The sequence below is a fragment of the Selaginella moellendorffii genome, unplaced genomic scaffold (assembly GCF_000143415.4).
Source record: "Selaginella moellendorffii unplaced genomic scaffold, v1.0 SELMOscaffold_11, whole genome shotgun sequence".
Classification (NCBI taxonomy): Eukaryota; Viridiplantae; Streptophyta; class Lycopodiopsida; order Selaginellales; family Selaginellaceae; genus Selaginella; species Selaginella moellendorffii.
Window position 1 is genome coordinate 2,689,167 of NW_003314272.1, and position 18,035 is coordinate 2,707,201.

General features: G+C 49.7%; 5 protein-coding genes across 5 annotated transcripts; 4 read left to right on the top strand and 1 right to left on the bottom strand.

The window, feature by feature from the left end:
• Positions 1-3,689: 3,689 nt before the first annotated feature.
• Positions 3,690-4,690, top strand: LOC9659173 (F-box protein SKIP1). The gene is made up of 2 exons (XM_024673836.1): positions 3,690-4,008; positions 4,061-4,690. The coding sequence occupies exons 1-2, from the start codon at positions 3,695-3,697 to the stop codon at positions 4,563-4,565; spliced, it is 819 nt and encodes a 272-aa protein (XP_024529604.1). The 5' UTR covers positions 3,690-3,694; the 3' UTR covers positions 4,566-4,690.
• An 80-nt stretch (positions 4,691-4,770) lies between these two features.
• Positions 4,771-7,638, top strand: LOC9651458 (box A-binding factor). The gene is made up of 4 exons (XM_002968836.2): positions 4,771-6,005; positions 6,397-6,946; positions 7,034-7,111; positions 7,246-7,638. Exons 1-4 carry the CDS (start codon positions 5,092-5,094, stop codon positions 7,294-7,296), a joined length of 1,593 nt encoding a protein of 530 aa, XP_002968882.2. The 5' UTR covers positions 4,771-5,091; the 3' UTR covers positions 7,297-7,638.
• A 92-nt stretch (positions 7,639-7,730) lies between these two features.
• On the top strand, positions 7,731-14,967 carry LOC9651459 (E3 ubiquitin-protein ligase UPL3). The gene is made up of 18 exons (XM_024673833.1): positions 7,731-7,969; positions 8,074-9,147; positions 9,207-9,317; positions 9,369-9,485; positions 9,540-9,719; positions 9,772-9,933; positions 9,980-10,174; positions 10,238-10,359; positions 10,410-11,721; positions 11,773-11,856; positions 11,922-13,490; positions 13,547-13,768; positions 13,818-13,922; positions 13,975-14,055; positions 14,118-14,186; positions 14,239-14,367; positions 14,426-14,575; positions 14,645-14,967. The coding sequence occupies exons 2-18, from the start codon at positions 8,188-8,190 to the stop codon at positions 14,708-14,710; spliced, it is 5,634 nt and encodes a 1,877-aa protein (XP_024529601.1). The 5' UTR covers positions 7,731-7,969; positions 8,074-8,187; the 3' UTR covers positions 14,711-14,967.
• Positions 14,968-15,070: 103 nt separating this feature from the next.
• On the top strand, positions 15,071-16,366 carry LOC9651460. The gene is made up of 3 exons (XM_002968838.2): positions 15,071-15,882; positions 15,953-16,122; positions 16,199-16,366. Exons 1-3 carry the CDS (start codon positions 15,175-15,177, stop codon positions 16,302-16,304), a joined length of 984 nt encoding a protein of 327 aa, XP_002968884.2. The 5' UTR covers positions 15,071-15,174; the 3' UTR covers positions 16,305-16,366.
• On the bottom strand, positions 16,260-18,006 carry LOC9651461 (pentatricopeptide repeat-containing protein At3g53700, chloroplastic). The gene has a single exon (XM_002969129.2). The coding sequence runs from the start codon at positions 17,982-17,984 to the stop codon at positions 16,473-16,475; it is 1,512 nt and encodes a 503-aa protein (XP_002969175.2). The 5' UTR covers positions 17,985-18,006; the 3' UTR covers positions 16,260-16,472.
• Between the last annotated feature and the right edge of the window lie 29 nt (positions 18,007-18,035).

Consider the following 18,035-nt stretch of genomic DNA (forward strand, 5'->3'; position numbering starts at 1 on the left):
TCACAGTGTTGATTTTTTTGATTGTCTAAGGAAAAATTGTTAATTCACCAAATTAGATTTTGATTCGGGGTACTAACAACTACTAATAGTTGAAAAACATGTTCCTAAGACTATATTTTATATATTATTTGATTTATATGAGTTCTTGGTAATTTTATTTTGTTTGAATAATGCTCTAACGACTTTCCAATGGATGATAGATAAAGTTCTTTATGACATGCTAGAAATGATTATTAATTTCATTGATGATGTCTTGATTTAAGACATAGGAGAAGCATGTTCATAATGCTCTTAAAATATTAGATCAATTGCCAAAAGTTAATTTAACACTGAAGCAATTGAAGTGTGTGTTTAGGTCTAAGAACACAATTTATCTTAGGAACCATATTTCTTGTAAAGATTTACAAGTTGATCATGATAAACTTGTGGCCATTCTGAAATTCCCTATAATAAAGTGTATAAATGATGTGTAGTGCTTTCTAGGCAAGATGTAATATTTCAGTTGTTTTTTTTATTGATTATCTTTTGATCATACTACACTATTGTGAGCGCTGTTAAAGTTGTCAACATCATCTTTCATTTAATATGAGGGTTGTGAGTGGATATTTGCAGATATTATAGAGTTGTTGGCAATTTTGGCATACCCTAATTACACTCAACCTTTCATTTCATGCATAGATGGTTCTAATATTGATATTAGATGTGTGATGATGCAAAATAACATGAGTGTGCTTAGTTAAAGTTATCCCATTCTATACATCAACTATATATTATAATTAATAGAGATGAATTATTCTATAACAAAGAAATTGTATTTAGTAGAAGTTTGGGATTTCAAGAAGCTTTATATATATTTATATAGTTCTTGAACATTGATGTCACAAATGTAACTATGGGTATCGAAAGTTACCTATCAATTAGTCCTTTCAGATATTCTTTCCTTATTGTCATGACGACTAAAGGTCGATATTGCTAGACCCTTTATCAGTCCCTTTTGTACTAATAGAGTTAACTATGCATTTCAAGTGTACTTAGATTGAATGAGCATAAGGATGGAATTCCTATATGTTATTAGATAAGCATATTTAGCCTAATAAGGACTTCCCCTGTCATTGCACTAGCTAGCAAAAATTCATATGTATTGAGACTAATCCCTTAATATCATTAAATGATAATTTAATATGTCTATGCCCTTTACATTAGTTTTGTTCACCTTAATTGTTATTTATGGAAAATATCTAGATTTACTAATTTAGTATATTTTTAGAATGTAGAGATTGTCTTGAACACAATGGTGTTTATCTTATGCCCAAATTCACAATTTAACACCATTCTATATTTAGTAAGTTTAAAATTTATTCTAAAGACTAACTTTTGGTACTAAGGGTGGCTAAGGGTGAAACCCAAAAGCATGTTGTTCCTCATAGGGGTGCGGGGCTATAGGGGGTTTTAAATGTATAGTAAGGATAGTAGACAGGTCGGGCATAGTTGACTAACTTGAGGTATAGTTTAGCTTCCATTTGTGTGTTTGTCCTTGTTCTACATTCGGCTTGGGTCTAAATCCAAGTTTCACACCGTACTAGTTGATGGAATACCCATATCCTCATGTTAAGTCACCAGTATGATAAATTTCATTTAACTCTATTTTATATGCTAATTCTGGTATTACAATGCTTGATGCTCTAGGATTGTTCCAAGTTGCTCCATGCTTCTGTCCTCCTGTTTCTTGGGCTATATGCTCAAGAGTTATTCTGTGCTCCAGTACTTCCATTCTTTGGCTTTATGTTTAAGAATTTGGCTCCGTTCCTTCATTCAGTGGCCTAAGGCTCTAAAACTTAAATTCTACTCAATTGTCCTTGGATATGTGGTATGTAGCATGTGGTATATGACATATGGCACATAAATGATTTAGGTTCCACTTTGTGATTATTCTATAGTAAATCACCATAGGATAAAAGGTGAAAATTACATGTGCTACAATTAATAAAAGGTACTTCATTATTAAAGTGGGGGAGGTTGTATTGCTTAATGGGATTTGAACTTCTTATATATGATTTAAAGATTTTTTATTGAATTTTCATAATTAATGCTAATGCCATTTTTTAAGCTTCTTTCCTTTTCTTGCTCTTTCTCATGTTCTAAGCCTTTTATCCTATCAAATAAGACCTCAAGTTTATGTGATTTAGCCTTAAAAACAAATAACACTATTAAGAATAAATAACACTATCTATAAATCCATTGGTGCCTTTTCTTTATGTTCTTCCATATCCTAGCTATCAAGACCCCCAACATGATCAAGACTGGAAAATGCAAAAGACAAAGAGAAAAGCTAATGGAAACAAAGAAGAGGCCTTAGACTGGTGTTGATTCAGATTGTGGAGAAATGGAACAAGGCTAAGTTATATATACTATAGGTTGATGAAGCTCCACCACTCTTGGATTGAGGACGGCCTAAATATAGTTGAGGTTGAGGAGGCGCCACATCAATATCAGGAATGTGGCTCGAGACTCAGGAATTGTCCAGGAAATCAGAGAGTCAGGAATAGGGAAGTGTCTTGAGAGTCAGGAATAGGGAAGTGTCTCGAGAATCAGGAATGTGGTCTGCAGGTCAGGAATCTGGCGAGAGTCAGGAATGTGGCAAGAATTGGAGGATTCGGGGATTCCTGACACTAGCCCATTAGCTAAACAATTTTAATTGCCTTTCATCTTTCCAACAAGAGAGGCTAAAGTTGTTAGTAACTAAATAGAATTACTCGAGAGATGGTGCATTAGGTTTATATATAGAAGGAAAGGGCATATAAACAAGAGTGCACATACTTTTCTAATTAATTAATGGTTTTGGGATACTTGAGATTAAGTGTTTGAATAGTACTATATAAGTTAAAAGGGATAATCAAATATACAAAAATCACAATATTAGAAGCTTAACTTTATAATTTAATTCTATAATTCAATGCATACACTTCTTTAGATAATGCTTGAATGATTTATTTGATTTGGTCACTCTTAACACTTATGTGTAATATATTATTCTTCTACTTTCTTAGATACTGGTGCTAATTTGAAAAATAGCAATAATCTATTTGATTTACTTGCTTAATATATATATAAAAATTAGAATAATAAATTAATGTATTGATTATATCATAAAAAATTTAATTGTTAATTTGATTTACTAGCTCCCAATATTTATGCCTAATAAAAATATTAAGATATCATCTACTTTGTTAGATAGTGTTGTCAGGAAAGCTCATTGCATAATATAACATGTTCATTTTGTTGATTGTATGACAGGGAATAAAAAATGTTTTAATGCTCTTGGGATGTATTAATTTTAGAAATTGAATTATATCTTATTTCTTTGTAACTATATTTTAAGGAATTTTTGAAAATGCATCAATTTGAATCGATAATTTCTTACAGTTTTTCTAGGCATGAAAAACCCCTTTGTTGATCAACATACCACAAACATTAGTATAACAATATAGAGAATGCACATCGAGGTGATCTACAAGTGGAGGAAACATTAAAAATCTTATCTAAGCACAATAGCCACAAGTTTACAACCAGGCTACTTGGGTTGCCACTACCTAGCAATTTGGATAGTGGAGGGAAAACTAAAATCTTTATCTAAGACATACAGAACCCAGTCTTGGGAACTGATTATCTTCAAAACGATTAGGGTTTCCGGTTTATGGATAGAGAAGAGCTGCCGCGTGAGATCCTGGTGCACATCCTCCGTCGCCTTGGATTCGAGGACAGGTATGCGGCTGCGACGCTCGTATGCAAAGCCTGGCGCGATGCCGTCACAGATCCCGCCTGCTGGGATGTCGCAAGTGTGGAGGAATGCTTTGAGAGGAGGCTCGAGGTTGTGCTCTGGTCCACTGACGAATTCGAGGAGAGGATCGACGCCATGGTGAAAAATGTGGTGGATTGGAGCCGGGGAGGCCTCCGCGAGCTCCACGCCCGCCACTGCTCCAATGCGGCCCTCGTCTACGTTGCCTCGAAGTAATTGCTCTCCTATTTTCGCTGGACTTGATTGATTCGTTTCGAATTCCAGATGTCCGCGCCTCCAATCGCTCTCGATGAGAGACAGCCCCAACCTCACCGACGTCGCAGGCGCTGCCATCGCCGCAGCGTGCCCGGAGCTCCGGGAACTGGATCTCTCCAACACCAAGTGCATCTCGCTCGAATGCTTCAAGCCCTGCAAATCCCTGGTAAGTCTCAAGATGAATTCCCCCGATCGTCGCCGTCTTGTTCCCCTAGGATACCGCGCATTGCAGGGCGCGGCATTCGCAAGTGCGATGCCGGGGCTGGAAGTTCTGGAATTCAGGAATGGTGCTCTCTCGGATGCGGACCTCCAATCGATCTTAGACGGCTGCTCCAAGATCCGCCACTTAGATTTGCGTGGCTGCCAGGGGCTGTCCAACGCGGCGGTGGAAGCGGCGAGCTCGATCGTCCCTTGCTTCCTCAAGCCTCTCCCGCGCTTGGACGAGCCAGAATTCCCTCGCTATGGGCACTGGCAGCTCTACAGCGAGAGATTCCAGCCCGAATTCCAGTTCTAGCACAGTCTCGAATCATCGATTCCTCGCTCGGGCGAAGGATAGAGAAATTGGAAATAATTCAATCCGCTTGCCAGGAGCCCTAGCCGGTTTTACTTGGATTTTTAAAAAAAGAGCGATGGTGCGAATATTCCCTCAGATTCTATTAGGGCGGGGCTTTGGGCCAGTGGCCGAATTTCGCCGCAACGCGGTCGTACGTACGGCAACCGATCTACAAGAGAGAGAGGGAGCCCTTGTAGGAAGGAATTCTCTCTTTGCTGTTTCTCTCCATTACTTCGTGCTCACTCCTTTTCTTCGTCTCCCTCGTTTCTCCTCTTTCCCGGCGCAAATCGGCCGCGTTTCCAATCGGCCCAGGAAGATCGGCCGCGCGCCCAATCCGCGTGCCCGATTTGTCCCCGAGAGTGGTGTTCGAGACGCGCAGCGAGAAGAGAAGAAAAAAAAATCGCGAGAGGAGGAATTGGGAGTGAGAAATCCGAGAGGGAGGAGCATGCTCTTTTGTGGTGTGGAGTTTTGCTGTGGATTTTCCTGAATGGGAGAGAATGGGAAGCGGTTATCCGGTGCTAGCAGCAGAGTGGGAGGGAGCGGCGGTGGCGCTACTGCCAACGCCGCCAGCAACGCCACCACCATCACCACCACCAGCGGCGCCAGCATGTTCGAGGGCCGCCCTGTTCTCAACACTCTGGGCGGCCGATTCAAGAGCGGGTCGCCCACCCGGCCATCGCCAGTAGCGGCGGTAGCGGCGGCGGCAAAAGGCGGCAGCAATCACGAAGATCTTGGCTCCAGCCACCCCCATCCGCATCAATCTCCCTCGCCCTCTTCGCACCACCTCCTCCATCTCCCCCCTCCCTCCTCGAAAGCGGCGGCGGCGGAGGAGAGGAGCGCCACGGCGGCGATGACGACGATAGGAGGAGCTTCCACGGCGGCGGCGATGGCCTCGTCCCCCAGCCCGGCGGCGGCGATGGCGTCGAGCGGCGCGGCGGAGCGGAGCAACGGGGAGGCGAATGCTCTGGAATCCGGCGTTGGGCACAAGCGCAAGAGCCCCGACGAGCCCAGCGGGCTTCTCCAGTGGGGGCAGCGGCGGAGGCAGCGGAATGGGCGTGTCGTGGAAGCGACCAAGGGAGGAGGAGGAGGCGGCGCTGCCGTGGTGCCGCAGCACCACCACAGCTCCGCCAACAACACCGCCACCAATCACCACCACCACCACCAACACCACCACGAGGAGTCGTCAAAGAAGATGGCGATCCGCGCGGATCGGAGGGTTGTGCGCGCGGAGAAGCAGCAGCAGCACGGATCCAGCGCGGTAGCGATGGCGGCGGCGCCCGCGGCCATCCCCACCGCCGCCGTCACCACCACCGCCACCACCACCGCCGCCGCCCGGCAGCCCGCGGCGCATTCCTCCAGATCGTCGTGCATGGCGCCACTCGAAGGAAACTCCATCAAGAGGTGAGTGAGTCAAGAGAGTGTGATCCACCGCGATCGATCGATCTAGAGGGAGGATCTCGCCCCCCGCCCGATCGATCGAACCGATCGGTCGGATTGACTGATTGGTGTTCTTGCTTTTCTTTCTTGGCATTTCTTCCAATTTTTCCTCTTTTTTTTGGTTTTTTTTTTCCTGCGTGTCTTGGTGTTAATAGTTCTTGCTTGGATTGGATCTTTAAGGTTTTAGCTGGATATACATCGTCTCTTTGGGTTTCAATTTTTTTGTTACCTGATTTTTTTTTTATCACTCCCACTTTCTCTCTCCTCCTCCCCCTTTGTGTGCTTGCTCTTCCTCGTTGGGTCTTGTTTGGCAAAAATTCGTGATGATAACGGCTTTTGGCGTGTTGCTTGGCAGGAACAACGGCGATGCCTGCAATGCCGCGGCGGCGGTGGCGAATGGCGGGGGCAGCAGCAGCGCCAGCGACGAGCAGCAGCAGCACCACCAGAATCACGCCCACCACCAGCAGCAATCGCCCCAAGATCAGGCCCAGCCCGCCGCCCAAATCCACCCCCACAAGCACCACCACCAACACCAGCAGCAGCAGCAGCAGCACCATCACAACCACCACGGCGCCGCCGCCAACAACAGTAGCAGCCGGGGGGATCGGCCATCCTCGTCCCCGGCTGGGGAGTGTGGCGGCGGAAGTGGCGGCGGCGATGACGATCCGGGGCAGGCCCAAGATCAGTCGGCGGAGGCGGCGGCGGTAGCGGCGGTAGATCCAAAGGGGTGTGCTGGTGGTGCTTCCTCCGCCCAGGAGAAGGTTAACATGGAGCTGTTCGAGTGGCCCAAGTTCTTAATCTCCTTGTCCCGCAAGGAGAAGGAGGACGATTTCCTGGCGATCAAGGGATCCAAGCTGCCGCAGCGGCCCAAGCGGCGGACCAAGCATGTCGAGAAGACATTGCACGTAAGTTCTTCGTGTTCTTGGCTTGCAAAGTTTTTTTTTTATTTTTTTTTTAATGTTCTTGAGCTAACTCTTTTCGTTTCGTTGCAGTATTGTAGCCCTGGAATGTGGCTCTGTGACTTGACGCGAGAGCGATACGAAGTGAGAGAGAAGAAATCGATGAAGAAGGTAAGCGAGCGTTTTCTTTTCTTTTCTTTTCTTGTTTGGTTTGCTCCATTCGATCGTTGATCGATGGCTTGATCGATGCGTTGATCGATGTTTTGAACGATGGCTCACGCAAGATCGTGTTTGCTGTGCGTCAGAAACCGCGGGGATTGAAAGCTATGGGGAGTGTGGACAGTGAGTCGGATTGAGGAGCGACGATGCCAAGGTTTTTTGGGATCGATCACGCACAGTTCCATATCCAGCGCTGGGAGATTATAACAATCGCCATTCATCGCCATCCAGATCCACCACCATCACAAGTTCTAAAATGGAAGCTTTGGAAGAGCAAGCAGCCGCAGCATTTGTAGAGAATCAATCTTTCACACTTTTTTTTTCTACTCGAAGGCTCTCTGGCGAGCTCTCTCATATGTGTCTTTTTTTGTAGAAGAAAAACACACACATACACACACCCATCGATCAGTTCGTCAAATCCTTGTACATGATGATGAACACCACCCACCAAGAACAAAGAGAAAAACAAATTTTTTATTGGCTTGGACCGATCGATAGATGGATTGATGGATAGAATGTTAGTAGCCTAATGCGTCCTGCAACGCGGTGGGAGGGAGCGACAAGTTTTGGTCTCCTTTTTTCCTCCTTCCTCCTTTTTTCCTTCTTCCTTGTTCTTCCTTTGTTTGATTCGATTCGAATAAACACGCGATAAAAAGTGATTTATTGCATCCTAAGCATGACAATAATATAGGGCAGTGGTGTGTTTGCCGGAATTGCGAGGCGGAGGGAGTGGTGTGTGACAAGACGAGGGCGGCGCGGCACTGCCTCGATCGAGCGCCCCGGGATTCCCATGGATCGATCCACGCCGAGGTGAGCGATCGATCGAGAAAGAGCTTCTTCTTCCTCTCCTTTGGTTTTGTCCTTGTTGGTTGGGGTTAGGGTTTGAATTTGTGTGATGTGTGTGCTTCGCGCAGTGCGGAGGAGGAGGCGGCTGGCGCAGCGTAGCAGCAGCAGTAGCGGCGGCGGCGGCGGCAGTGTGACGAGAAGGATCGCCACAACGGCGCGGCACGAGAGATCGGGATTTTTTTATGGAAACGCGCAGCCGTAAGCGGGCCGAGGCCACTGGGAGGCGGCCACCACCTGCGCAATCGTCTTCGCGAGCTTCCAAGCGAGTGCGCGTCGGCGCCTCTAGTTCTAGTTCCGGCGCGGCAGCAGCGGCGGCGGCGGCGCCACCAGCACCAGCGCCAGTAGCAGCAGCGGCGGCGGGAGCTTCCAGCAGCCGATCCAGGCCATCGACTCGGAGGAACACTGCGTCTCAAGCGGGGACCTCTGTAAGTAACAGTGTAGCAGCAGCAGCTCAGGGTAGTGGTAGCATGGATTTGACTCCACCCGAGTCGGGGGGGTCGCGGAGGGATAGGAGGGACAAGGATAAGGCGAGCAAGCGCGAGCATGACAAGGACGACGATCGAGGGTCGGAGAAGGTGTTGCGAGGCTCCGGCGAGAAGGATGACAAGGGGAAGGAGAAAGAGGCGTGTAGGAACAGGGATGCCAGGGACCGGGCCGCCGGAGCTTCCGTCGAGGCCGACGACGACGATGGTGGCGATGGCGTGAGCACCTTGCAGCAGAACTTGGCGTCGGCTAGCAGCGCCTTGCATGGTTTGCTCCGGAAGCTGGGCGCTGGATTGGATGAGTTTTTGCCATCGTCGACCCCGGCTCATCAGAGCAGCCGGTTGAAGCGGATTCTTTCCGGGTTGAAGGCCGAGGGGGAGGAGGGGCGGCAGTTGGAGGCGTTGTCTCAGCTGTGCGAGCTGCTCTCCATCGGCACGGAGGAGTCTTTGAGTAGCTTCTCGGTGGACTCGTTCGTGCCGGTGCTCGTCAGCCTCTTGAACCACGAGTACAATCCGGATGTGATGCTGCTGGCAGCCAGGGCGCTTACACACCTCTGTGACGTGCTCCCCTCGTCCTGCGCTGCCGTGGTTCACTACGGGGCGGTTCCTTGCTTTTGTGCACGGCTTCTCTCAATTGAGTATATCGATCTTGCGGAACAGGTAACCTTTCTATACTTTGTGTTTTTCTCTCTCCGGTACTTACACTTTGCGATCACCAGTCTTTACAAGCTTTAGAGAAAATATCCCATGAACACCCGGCAGCGTGCCTACGAGCGGGAGCTTTGGTTGCTGTCCTCTCGTATTTGGACTTCTTCTCCACCGGGGTCCAGGTAGGACAATTTTTGCAGGTTTTAGAAATTCGCTGATGTCTGTTTTGTCAGAGGGTTGCTGTTTCCACGGCCGCTAATATATGCAGGCAGCTTCCATCTGATGGTGTGAATTTTGTTATGGAGTCCGTTCCTATACTGACCAACTTATTACAATACCAGGATCCTAAAGTATGTCGTCGATGCTTTTCGTATTAGTACTCTACTTACCGTTGCTTTATCTAGGTGGTGGATCATGCTTCTCTGTGTCTCACACGGATTGCAGACTCGTTTGCAAATTCATCGGAGAAAATAGACGTGCTTTGCTCCCATGGGCTAATTCCGTTGGCTGCACGACTCGTCTCTGTTGGCAACCCAAACGGCGCCATGGTTCCTCAAACTTCGTTGAGTGCTTCGACATACACGGTAAATGGACATATTTTGCAAAAGTCTGATAACGCTAACGCTAATGTATCAGGGTTTGATTCGTCTCCTTTCTAGCTGTGCGAGTGGATCTGCTTCGGCGTCTGAAAGTCTGCTATTACTGAATATAAGCTCCATACTTAAAGATATTCTAACTGGAGCTGGCTTAACATCAACTACGTCCGTTGCTCCTTCTATCAGCAGGCTTCCTGAACAGGTAAATTGTCTACAACCAGAAGCTACGCGCTAACTCTGTCTTTCAGCTCTTCGAGATTGTGAACCTTGTAAACGAGCTTTTACCACCTGTTCCTGATGTCGGTGCCGCGCCATTGCCAAATGGAGTGGACAGCACGTCGTCCTCTAAGGTGACCCAAGCATCGCCTCGGATACAGCTCCTGCAAGATCGTCCGGAACTGTTGCTGGGATTTGGAGCTGATCTTTTTCCAGTGCTGGTTCAGGTTAGTTGTGTCATGAAATTTCTTTCTTTTCGGTTTTCCGTTTTGTAACATAAAAAATTGCAGGTTTATGGGTCTAGTGTAACTTCTTCGGTGCGACACAAGTGTTTAGCTGCCATTCATAAGCTTCTTTATTTCAGTACACCAGAAATGCTACATTCTCTCTCCAAAGACACAAACATATCTAGGTGCGTGCTCTAGACAATCCGGTATTGTGTACTAACTATTTCTTTATCAGCTTTCTAGCCGGGGTTCTAGCTTCGAAGGATCCTTCCGTATTACTCACTGCTCTTCACATCACCGAGTTGCTGATGCAAAAGCTACCAGGAGTTTTTGCGAAGACCTTCGTGAAGGAGGGTGTCGTGCATGCTATTGATACCTTGATTGCATGCGAGCAACAACTGGGAAAGACTTCGGATTCTCAGAAGACCCGTCGTGCTACGTCTGGTCGACGTCGCTCTGGGAGCACGAGTGACGTTCATCCAGATGATCCAGGTGGTTCCAGCAGTGCTCCAGTTGGCTCGCCACCAAATGCCGATTCTCCTCTGCATACAGCACGTCTTGGACTGCTTTCAACTGCGGTCGCAAAAGCCAAGTTTTTGAGGGGGGCTCACTTTTGCAACGGAATTACAGATGGCGGGGCAACGGAAAGTCTATGCAGGCTTAAATCTCTTTGCTCCAAGCTGACTGCAGACTGTACTCCGGAAGTGAAGGGGAAAGGGAAAGGGAAAGCCAAAGCTTGTGGTTCAACGACCTCTTTATCTGAGGAACAGTTACTGGCTGCTATATCTGGAGTGTTCGGGGAACTCGAAAACGGGGAAGGCGTTTCTACATTTGAGTTTGTCAACAGTGGCATTGTGAGTGCGCTGCTGAACTATCTGTCTTGCGGTTCCGTGGATGGCAGATCGAGGCAGCAGGCTCTGAACAGGCTAAAAAACTTCCTTGCTGTGGCCCTTTCATCCGACATTAGAGAAGCGCCTTTGACGGTTTTGGTGCGGAAACTACAAAACGCGCTTGGCTCCTTGGAAAGATTTCCTGTTATTTTGAGCCATGGTCCTCGTGCAACTGGAAGTACTGCAAGTATTGCTGCCGGCCTCAGTGCGTTAACTCAACCGTTCAAACTGCGACTTTGCAGAGCATCCGGTGAGAAGGTTCTTCGTGACTACTCCACGAACGTGGTCCTTATTGAACCTTTGGCTACTTTGGCTGCCATTGAAGACTTCTTATGGTCTCGAGTTAAAAGACACGACAGTTCTCCCTCGTCGACGGTTGCAGCATCTTCCGACTGTGTTTCTTCTCCACCTGCGTCAACTACTCCTACGGCCTCAACATCGACTCCATCAAGGCCTTCTACAAGATCACGTACAGCTGCCGCTGGCAGTGGCGATGCAACGCCGTCTAAAGGCAAGGGAAAGGCTAAAACTTTTGAAGCTCGAGCAACTACTGAAAGTCGGGGTCCTGAAACTCGTAATGCGGCTGCTAGAAGGAGAGCTGCTGCTGCGGCAGCTTCGGCAGCTGTTACAAAACAACGGGCACCCATTGACAGCGAGGTAAGTCTCTTTTTTCGTGTTTTCCCCTGTTGACACGATTTTATGTTCCAGGATGACGATGCAGACGCATCTCCTGTTGAAGTTGAGGACGCCGTAGCAATGGACGAGGATGATGTCTCTGAGGACGAAGAGGAAGTAAGTTTCTACAGCTTGCTAGATATATTTTTCAAATCTTGCTTATATGATTTTTTTGTGTGCAGCTTTTCGGTGAAGAGCCAGCTGAAGTTTGCGTCGGTGATCGTGTGCATGATGTGCAACTGGGAGATTCTGCGGATGCAGGGGCTGTTGCGACTAGTGCCACCACGAGCGAGACTCCATCTTCTTTCGGCACAGGTGCTGCAGGTTCAAGTACGCCGGTCTTAATAGGAACAGGGGCAAGTGGATCAAGAGCGACCGCTGCTGTTGGAAAGGGTGCTCTTTCGTTTGCTGCGGCTGCAATGGCTGGCGCAAATGCTTCAAAAAACAGCAAAGATCGCAAGTCTCTCGCAGCTGTCGCTTCCGCTAACGTGCCTCCGAAGCTGTCTTTCTATCTGGGTGGTAAACTGCTCAACAGGTCCTTGACTATTTTCCAGGCAATCCAAAGACAAACAGCCATGGACGAAGATGACGACGAACGATATGCAGCACCAGATCATCCGTTAGGCCACGGCCGCAGGTTGTGGGACGAGGTTTACACGATAACTTATCAGAGAGCTGATCCGACTGAAAAGACTTCTCCAGGAGGGGCTAGTAGCACTAAGTCTGGGGTGGCCGGTTCCAGTAGTCAGGGGTTAGACGGGTTGCAGCAAGCATCACTTTTGGACGCTATATTGCAAGGAGAACTGCCTTGTGACTTAGATAAGTCGAGCTCGACGTACAACATCCTACTGCTGCTCCGGGTGTTGGAAGGTTTGAACAGACTGGCTCCTCGCTTACGTGCTCAAGGGGTGATAGACGCCTTTGCCGAAGGCAAAGTATCAAGTCTCAGCCTCAGTGAGGCATCAACGGGAGGAGCGTCTGTTCTACAGGAAGAGTTCCTTAGCAGCAAACTAACTCCCAAGCTGGCGCGTCAGATGCAAGACGCCCTGGCCCTCTGCAGCGGCGGCTTGCCGGCGTGGTGCCACCAGCTGACTAAAGCGTGTCCGTTTCTCTTCCCGTTCGAGACGAGGAGGCAGTACTTCCATTCGACTGCGTTTGGCCTTTCTCGTGCTCTCCAGCGGTTGCAGCAGCAGCAGAGTGCAGACGGGACATCTTCTGCAAACGAACGTGAGCTTCGAGTTGGCAGGCTACAACGTCAGAAAGTTCGCGTTTCCAGGACGCGGATTCTCGACTCGGCTGCGAAGGTTATGGAGCTTTACTCCGGTCACAAGGCTGTTTTGGAAGTGGAGTACTTCGGGGAGGTTGGCACAGGTCTGGGGCCTACGCTGGAGTTTTACACGCTGGTTAGCCGTGAACTTCAGAAGAACTCTTTGGATCTGTGGCGTACGGAATCTCGTCCGGGCTCGCCTCAGCAAGCAGACACTGAGATGCCTGACATCAACGAGGATGTGTTGGACGAACCGTCAGAGAATCAGGCGAGTGTTCAGCCAGTGGAGCAGAACATCGATTACGTGACCGCTCCGCATGGCTTGTTTCCACGGCCGTGGCACCCCGCGTCGACTGACGCCAGATACATGAAAACAGTGGAACACTTCCGATTGCTTGGGAGAGTCATGGCCAAAGCTTTACAGGATGGACGTCTGTTGGATCTTCCCTTCTCCATCCCCTTTTACAAGCTTGTTCTTGGACAGGTACTTACTCGCTACTCTTTAGTGTCTGCTACTTAACATTGTTTTCGGATTGACAGGAACTGGACCTTTACGATGTTAAGGCCATTGACCCAGAACTCGGGTCAACATTGGACGAGTTGCAAGGTCTGGTCCGCCGTAAGCAATATCTGGAGGGCGTTTGCCATCAGATGTCGGATGGACTGAGATTCCGTGGTTCGAGGATTGAAGACCTTTGCCTCGACTTCACGCTTCCGGGATATCCAGAGTTCCACCTGAAAGAAGGTGGAAACGAGATCATGGTATGGTGATAGATACTTTATACGCGAATGAACTAATCTGTGTGATCAGGTGACTCTGGACAACCTCGAGGAATATGTAGCATTAGTTGTGGATGCAACGGTGAAGATGGGTATTTCCGCACAGATGGAAGCATTACGATCAGGATTTAGTCAGGTAAGCAGAGAAGTTCGCCAGGCTTCCTTATTAATGTTCTGTTCATCTGCAGGTGTTTCAGTTAAGCTCATTGCAGATCTTCACTGAGCAGGAACTCGATAATTTACTCTGTGGACGGCGAGAACTGTGGACGGTGCGTTTTTTTTTCTTTCTTTTTCTCGGTCATAGTATTGATGGGCCTGTCTTTGTTAACAGCCGGAAACTCTGGTGGATCATATCAAGTTTGATCACGGCTATACTTCAGCCAGTCCACCTGTTCGTCATGTAAGAGGATTCTATATACGTCTCGGTGATTTTTAACTCATGTTCTTTTCAGCTATTGGAGATAATGGGCGAGTTCACTGCTGAAGAGCAGCGGGACTTCTTGAGATTTGCCACAGGAGCTCCACGTCTCCCACCCGGGGGTCTAGCTGCCTTGAATCCCAAGCTTACGATCGTGCGTAAGGTGAGCAAGAGATTGACACCATTTCGTTCATCCATTAACACTTCTTTTTCTTTTCCAGCATCCAACAGGTGGCAATGGATCCTCCGTGGTGTTGGGATCAACTCCGCCAGGTGCCGCGTCTGCCATGGGGACAACTCTTGCGGACGGGGACCTCCCAAGTGTGATGACATGTGCCAACTATCTCAAGCTGCCGCCTTATTCCTCCAGGGTATGTTTTCCTCGCGAAGAACACTTTCTCCTGAAGAAAAGCTCTGAAAAAAACCACTCTTTTTTGCAGGAGGTGATGCGAGAAAGGTTGATGTATGCCATCTCCGAAGGACAAGGATCGTTTGATCTCTCCTAGAGGCACGAAGAGAGAGGAGATGGGGGTCTCTCACAGATGGAGCGCTCTCAATAGCTTCTCTCGATCCAAAAGAGAGGTGTCAAAGGCGGGCGTTGTCGTCCCTCCCGGTCGAGCACACACGCATTCTTTTTGGTGAGCACGCTGGAACGAAGGTCAAGTTCTTACAAATCTTGCGCGGCGGTGGGAGAAGTTTTCAGTGAGTACATATAAGACCTGTAAATTCTCTCAGAATCAAGGTTTTAGTCAACAGAAGTAAACGAATTGCCCTTAAATAGTCGTCTTTTCAGTCAACGGTTTATTGATAGTGATTAAATTCTTTTTCACGTGACTGTAATGAGCTGGCCAATCCGCCGCGTGTCATACTCTTGATGGTACACGTGTCACGCGCGGAATATTTTGCCTTTGCCCTCCTCTCACCGCCATAGCCGCGGCGAGGCGAGACGACGAAGCTGGGGCAATCGACAATGCTGCTCAGGACCTCCTCCACGCCGGCGCGTGGATCCTTCGATCTCGCGGAAGCAGTGGAAGGTGAGAGGGCTAGGATCGCTGGATTCGCGTCACCGGCGGCGAGCTCTTGCTGCTCTAGCCGGGAGCTCGATCGCGCGCTCTCGGTCAGGAGGATCCAGTCGGAGAGCGATCTCTCGGCAGTGAGATCCCTGGCGCCGCCATGCATTTCGGCGAATACTGGCGATAGCGGCGGCCATGGCCGCCTCCGCAATGGCTCTCGAAGATCAATGCCGCCGCTCAAGCGCCACTCCTCGCTCCCCGCTGGCGCCGGTTCCGCGCTGGATTCCTTCTTGGACGAGTTGAAAGCGCCAGTGCCAGAAGAATCGGTGCTCCTTGGGAGCGACTGTGAAGAAGAACGATGTAGCATCTCTGGGTGCTTTGGAGGGAATGGAGGATCGTGTTTGTCTAGCAGCACCATCAACCATTGGAGCTCACTGGAGCTTCCAGTGAAGTCTCTCCAGGATTTCAACGAGCTCCATGCAATGTCCATCGCGGGAGGATTTGGAATTGGTGGTGGTGGTGGGCTTGGAACCATCACCGGCGGTGGTGGCGGTGGTGGCAACCGCGATCGCCCATGCGGCATGGACGCTCACTACCGGCGGCTACTCGCGGAAGATCCGGGCAATTCTCTCTTGCTCAGGAACTATGCTAGATATTTGTACGAGGTACGTATGGTTCCAAGATTTTTTCTTCTCTCTCCGCGTGATTAGCTTCTAAGCTTCTTGTTATTTCCAGAAGCGAGATCTTCCAAGGGCCGAGGAGCTGTACGAGCGAGCCATCCTTGCGAGCCCCGACGATGCAGAGCTCCGCGCCCAGTATGCTAGACTCATCTGGGAGTTTCGGAGGGACGAGGAGCGAGCTGCGAGTTACTTCGAGCAAGCTGCCCAGGCCTCGCCAGACGACTGGTAACAAGCTCGAGCTCTGTTTTTGTTTCTCTTTTCTTACGCTGTTCTTGTTTTTCTCTTGTTTGTTCTTCCGCAGCTCCGTGCTGGGTGCTTATGCGGCGTTTATGTGGGACGTTGACGAAGATGAAGAGCCAAAGAACCACGCAATGCCTGTCCATTCTGCCATAGTCTCGGCAGCATAAAGTGGTGGTAGTGTTCTTTGCTATGATCGATCTAATAAATCGTAACTTCGTCTCCCAGAGAACTAGCTCAAGTCCGCTTTCTCGCAATGAAAGAGCTTTCGATCGGTGTCCCGGAGTTTTTCGGGGTTTCTGGTGGGGAAACTCGTGTCCTGGGAGCTTGATCAAGTCTCAGAAGTTGATCGAAGTCTCAAGCTTCCATTTCTGAAAGGCCGCCCTGTCCAGGAGCCTCTTCTTCACCGACAAGAGCAGCGTCTCAAACGCGACGACGTCCGTGACACGCCCCTTGTCTCTGATGCTGGTCAGGAGATCGTTGGCCATGTCGAGCTTATCAATCTTGCAAAGCCCATCGAATACCAAGCTGTAAGTCACCGCGTTTGGAGTGCAGCCATCCTCCAGCATCCTCTTCACAAGCCGGCACGCCTCCACCATCTTCCCCGCCTTGCACAGCCCGGTCACCAGCACGGTGTAAGTCACAACGTCGGGCTTGCAACCCCGCGACACCATCTTCTCGAGCAGCGCAAAGCCTTTGTCGACGTCCCCGCACCGGCACAGCCCGTCGATGATGGTACTGTAAGTCACCACGTCCGGCGCACAGCCATGCTCGAGCATGCTGCTCAGGAGCTCGCGAGCTCGGTCCAGATCCTGGGCCTTGCAGTAGCCGTCCACCAGAGTATTGAAAGCCACCACGCTCGCGCAGCAGTCCTTCCGCCCGATCATCTCCTGGAGCAGCTCGTCGGCCTTGCGGAGGTTGGACGACTTGCAAAGCCCGTTGATGAGGATGCTGTACGTGAAAGTGTCCGGCGAGCAGCCAGCGCGCTGCTTCATCTCCTCGAGAAAGCCGTAAGCGCGGTCGATTTCCCCGGACTTGCAGAAGCCATGGATGATTGCGTTGTAAGTCTGGGTATCCGGCGTGGTGGTCATTCCTTGCATCACAAGCACGGCCTCTCCACTACGGCCAGCGCTCGAGAGCCCGTTGATGAGAGTGTTGTAAGTGACGAGGTTGGCAGCGAAGCCACTCCTTTCCATCTCGTCGAGGACTTGCTGGGCTTCGTCGAGCCTCCCGGCCTTGCAGAGTCCGGCTATCAGTGTGTTGAAAGTCACCACGTCCGGCTTGCAAGCTCCATCTTTCATGTTCTTGACGACCTCCATCGCCTCTGGAACTTTGCCCGACTTACACAGCGCGTGGACGAAGAAGTTGTACATGGAAGGAGTGGGAGCCATGCCTGGCTGCTGCTCCATCTCGCGGAGCAAATCCATGGCGGCCTGGAGCTCCCCGGCCAGGCAGTGCGCTCGGACGAGCACAAAGTACGTGTAGTTGTCGAAGAGTGGCGGCGATGGAGGAGACGAAGAGGAGCTTGCCACCGCCATTTCTTCCTTGTAGATCCTGAAAGCCTCCCTGTGTCTACCGCCAGAGACTAGAGCCTCGAGGAGCTTGTTGTAAGTGAAACTGGTGTGGGAGAAGCCCACCTCCGGCCTGGCCACGAATCGGAAGAAGACGCTCGCTAGATCGGCCTCTTTCTTGAGCTGTTCCAGCACGCCCGCGACGAGCCTGGGGCTGCGGAGGACGCGCGCGCAGCCGTTGCTCTGCCGGCCCCACTCCAGCAGCCGCTGCTCGTTCTTGTGCGATCGGAGGAGGCGCACGAGCTGGACTGTGGCGATTGCGATGCTGGGAGGGAGCATGGCGCTGAGATCAGCGGAGAATCATACCTGGTGGGAATCGCCATCCGCTAG

What these genes read in the sequence shown, in the direction of transcription:
- LOC9659173 (XM_024673836.1), top strand. Translation starts at nt 3,695, where the DNA reads ATGGATAGAGAAGAGCTGCCGCGTGAGATCCTGGTGCACATCCTCCGT. An exon ending in CTCGTCTACGTTGCCTCGAA is followed by an intron (nt 4,009 to 4,060) that starts GTAATTGCTCTC and finishes TTCGAATTCCAG; the next exon opens with ATGTCCGCGCCTCCAATCGC.
- LOC9651458 (XM_002968836.2), top strand. Translation starts at nt 5,092, where the DNA reads ATGGGAGAGAATGGGAAGCGGTTATCCGGTGCTAGCAGCAGAGTGGGA. An exon ending in GAAGGAAACTCCATCAAGAG is followed by an intron (nt 6,006 to 6,396) that starts GTGAGTGAGTCA and finishes GTTGCTTGGCAG; the next exon opens with GAACAACGGCGATGCCTGCA. An exon ending in ATGTCGAGAAGACATTGCAC is followed by an intron (nt 6,947 to 7,033) that starts GTAAGTTCTTCG and finishes GTTTCGTTGCAG; the next exon opens with TATTGTAGCCCTGGAATGTG.
- LOC9651459 (XM_024673833.1), top strand. Translation starts at nt 8,188, where the DNA reads ATGGAAACGCGCAGCCGTAAGCGGGCCGAGGCCACTGGGAGGCGGCCA. An exon ending in AAAGACACAAACATATCTAG is followed by an intron (nt 10,360 to 10,409) that starts GTGCGTGCTCTA and finishes TTTCTTTATCAG; the next exon opens with CTTTCTAGCCGGGGTTCTAG. An exon ending in CCAGTCCACCTGTTCGTCAT is followed by an intron (nt 14,187 to 14,238) that starts GTAAGAGGATTC and finishes TGTTCTTTTCAG; the next exon opens with CTATTGGAGATAATGGGCGA.
- LOC9651460 (XM_002968838.2), top strand. Translation starts at nt 15,175, where the DNA reads ATGCTGCTCAGGACCTCCTCCACGCCGGCGCGTGGATCCTTCGATCTC. An exon ending in ATGCTAGATATTTGTACGAG is followed by an intron (nt 15,883 to 15,952) that starts GTACGTATGGTT and finishes TGTTATTTCCAG; the next exon opens with AAGCGAGATCTTCCAAGGGC. An exon ending in CAGGCCTCGCCAGACGACTG is followed by an intron (nt 16,123 to 16,198) that starts GTAACAAGCTCG and finishes GTTCTTCCGCAG; the next exon opens with CTCCGTGCTGGGTGCTTATG.
- LOC9651461 (XM_002969129.2), bottom strand. Translation starts at nt 17,984, where the DNA reads ATGCTCCCTCCCAGCATCGCAATCGCCACAGTCCAGCTCGTGCGCCTC.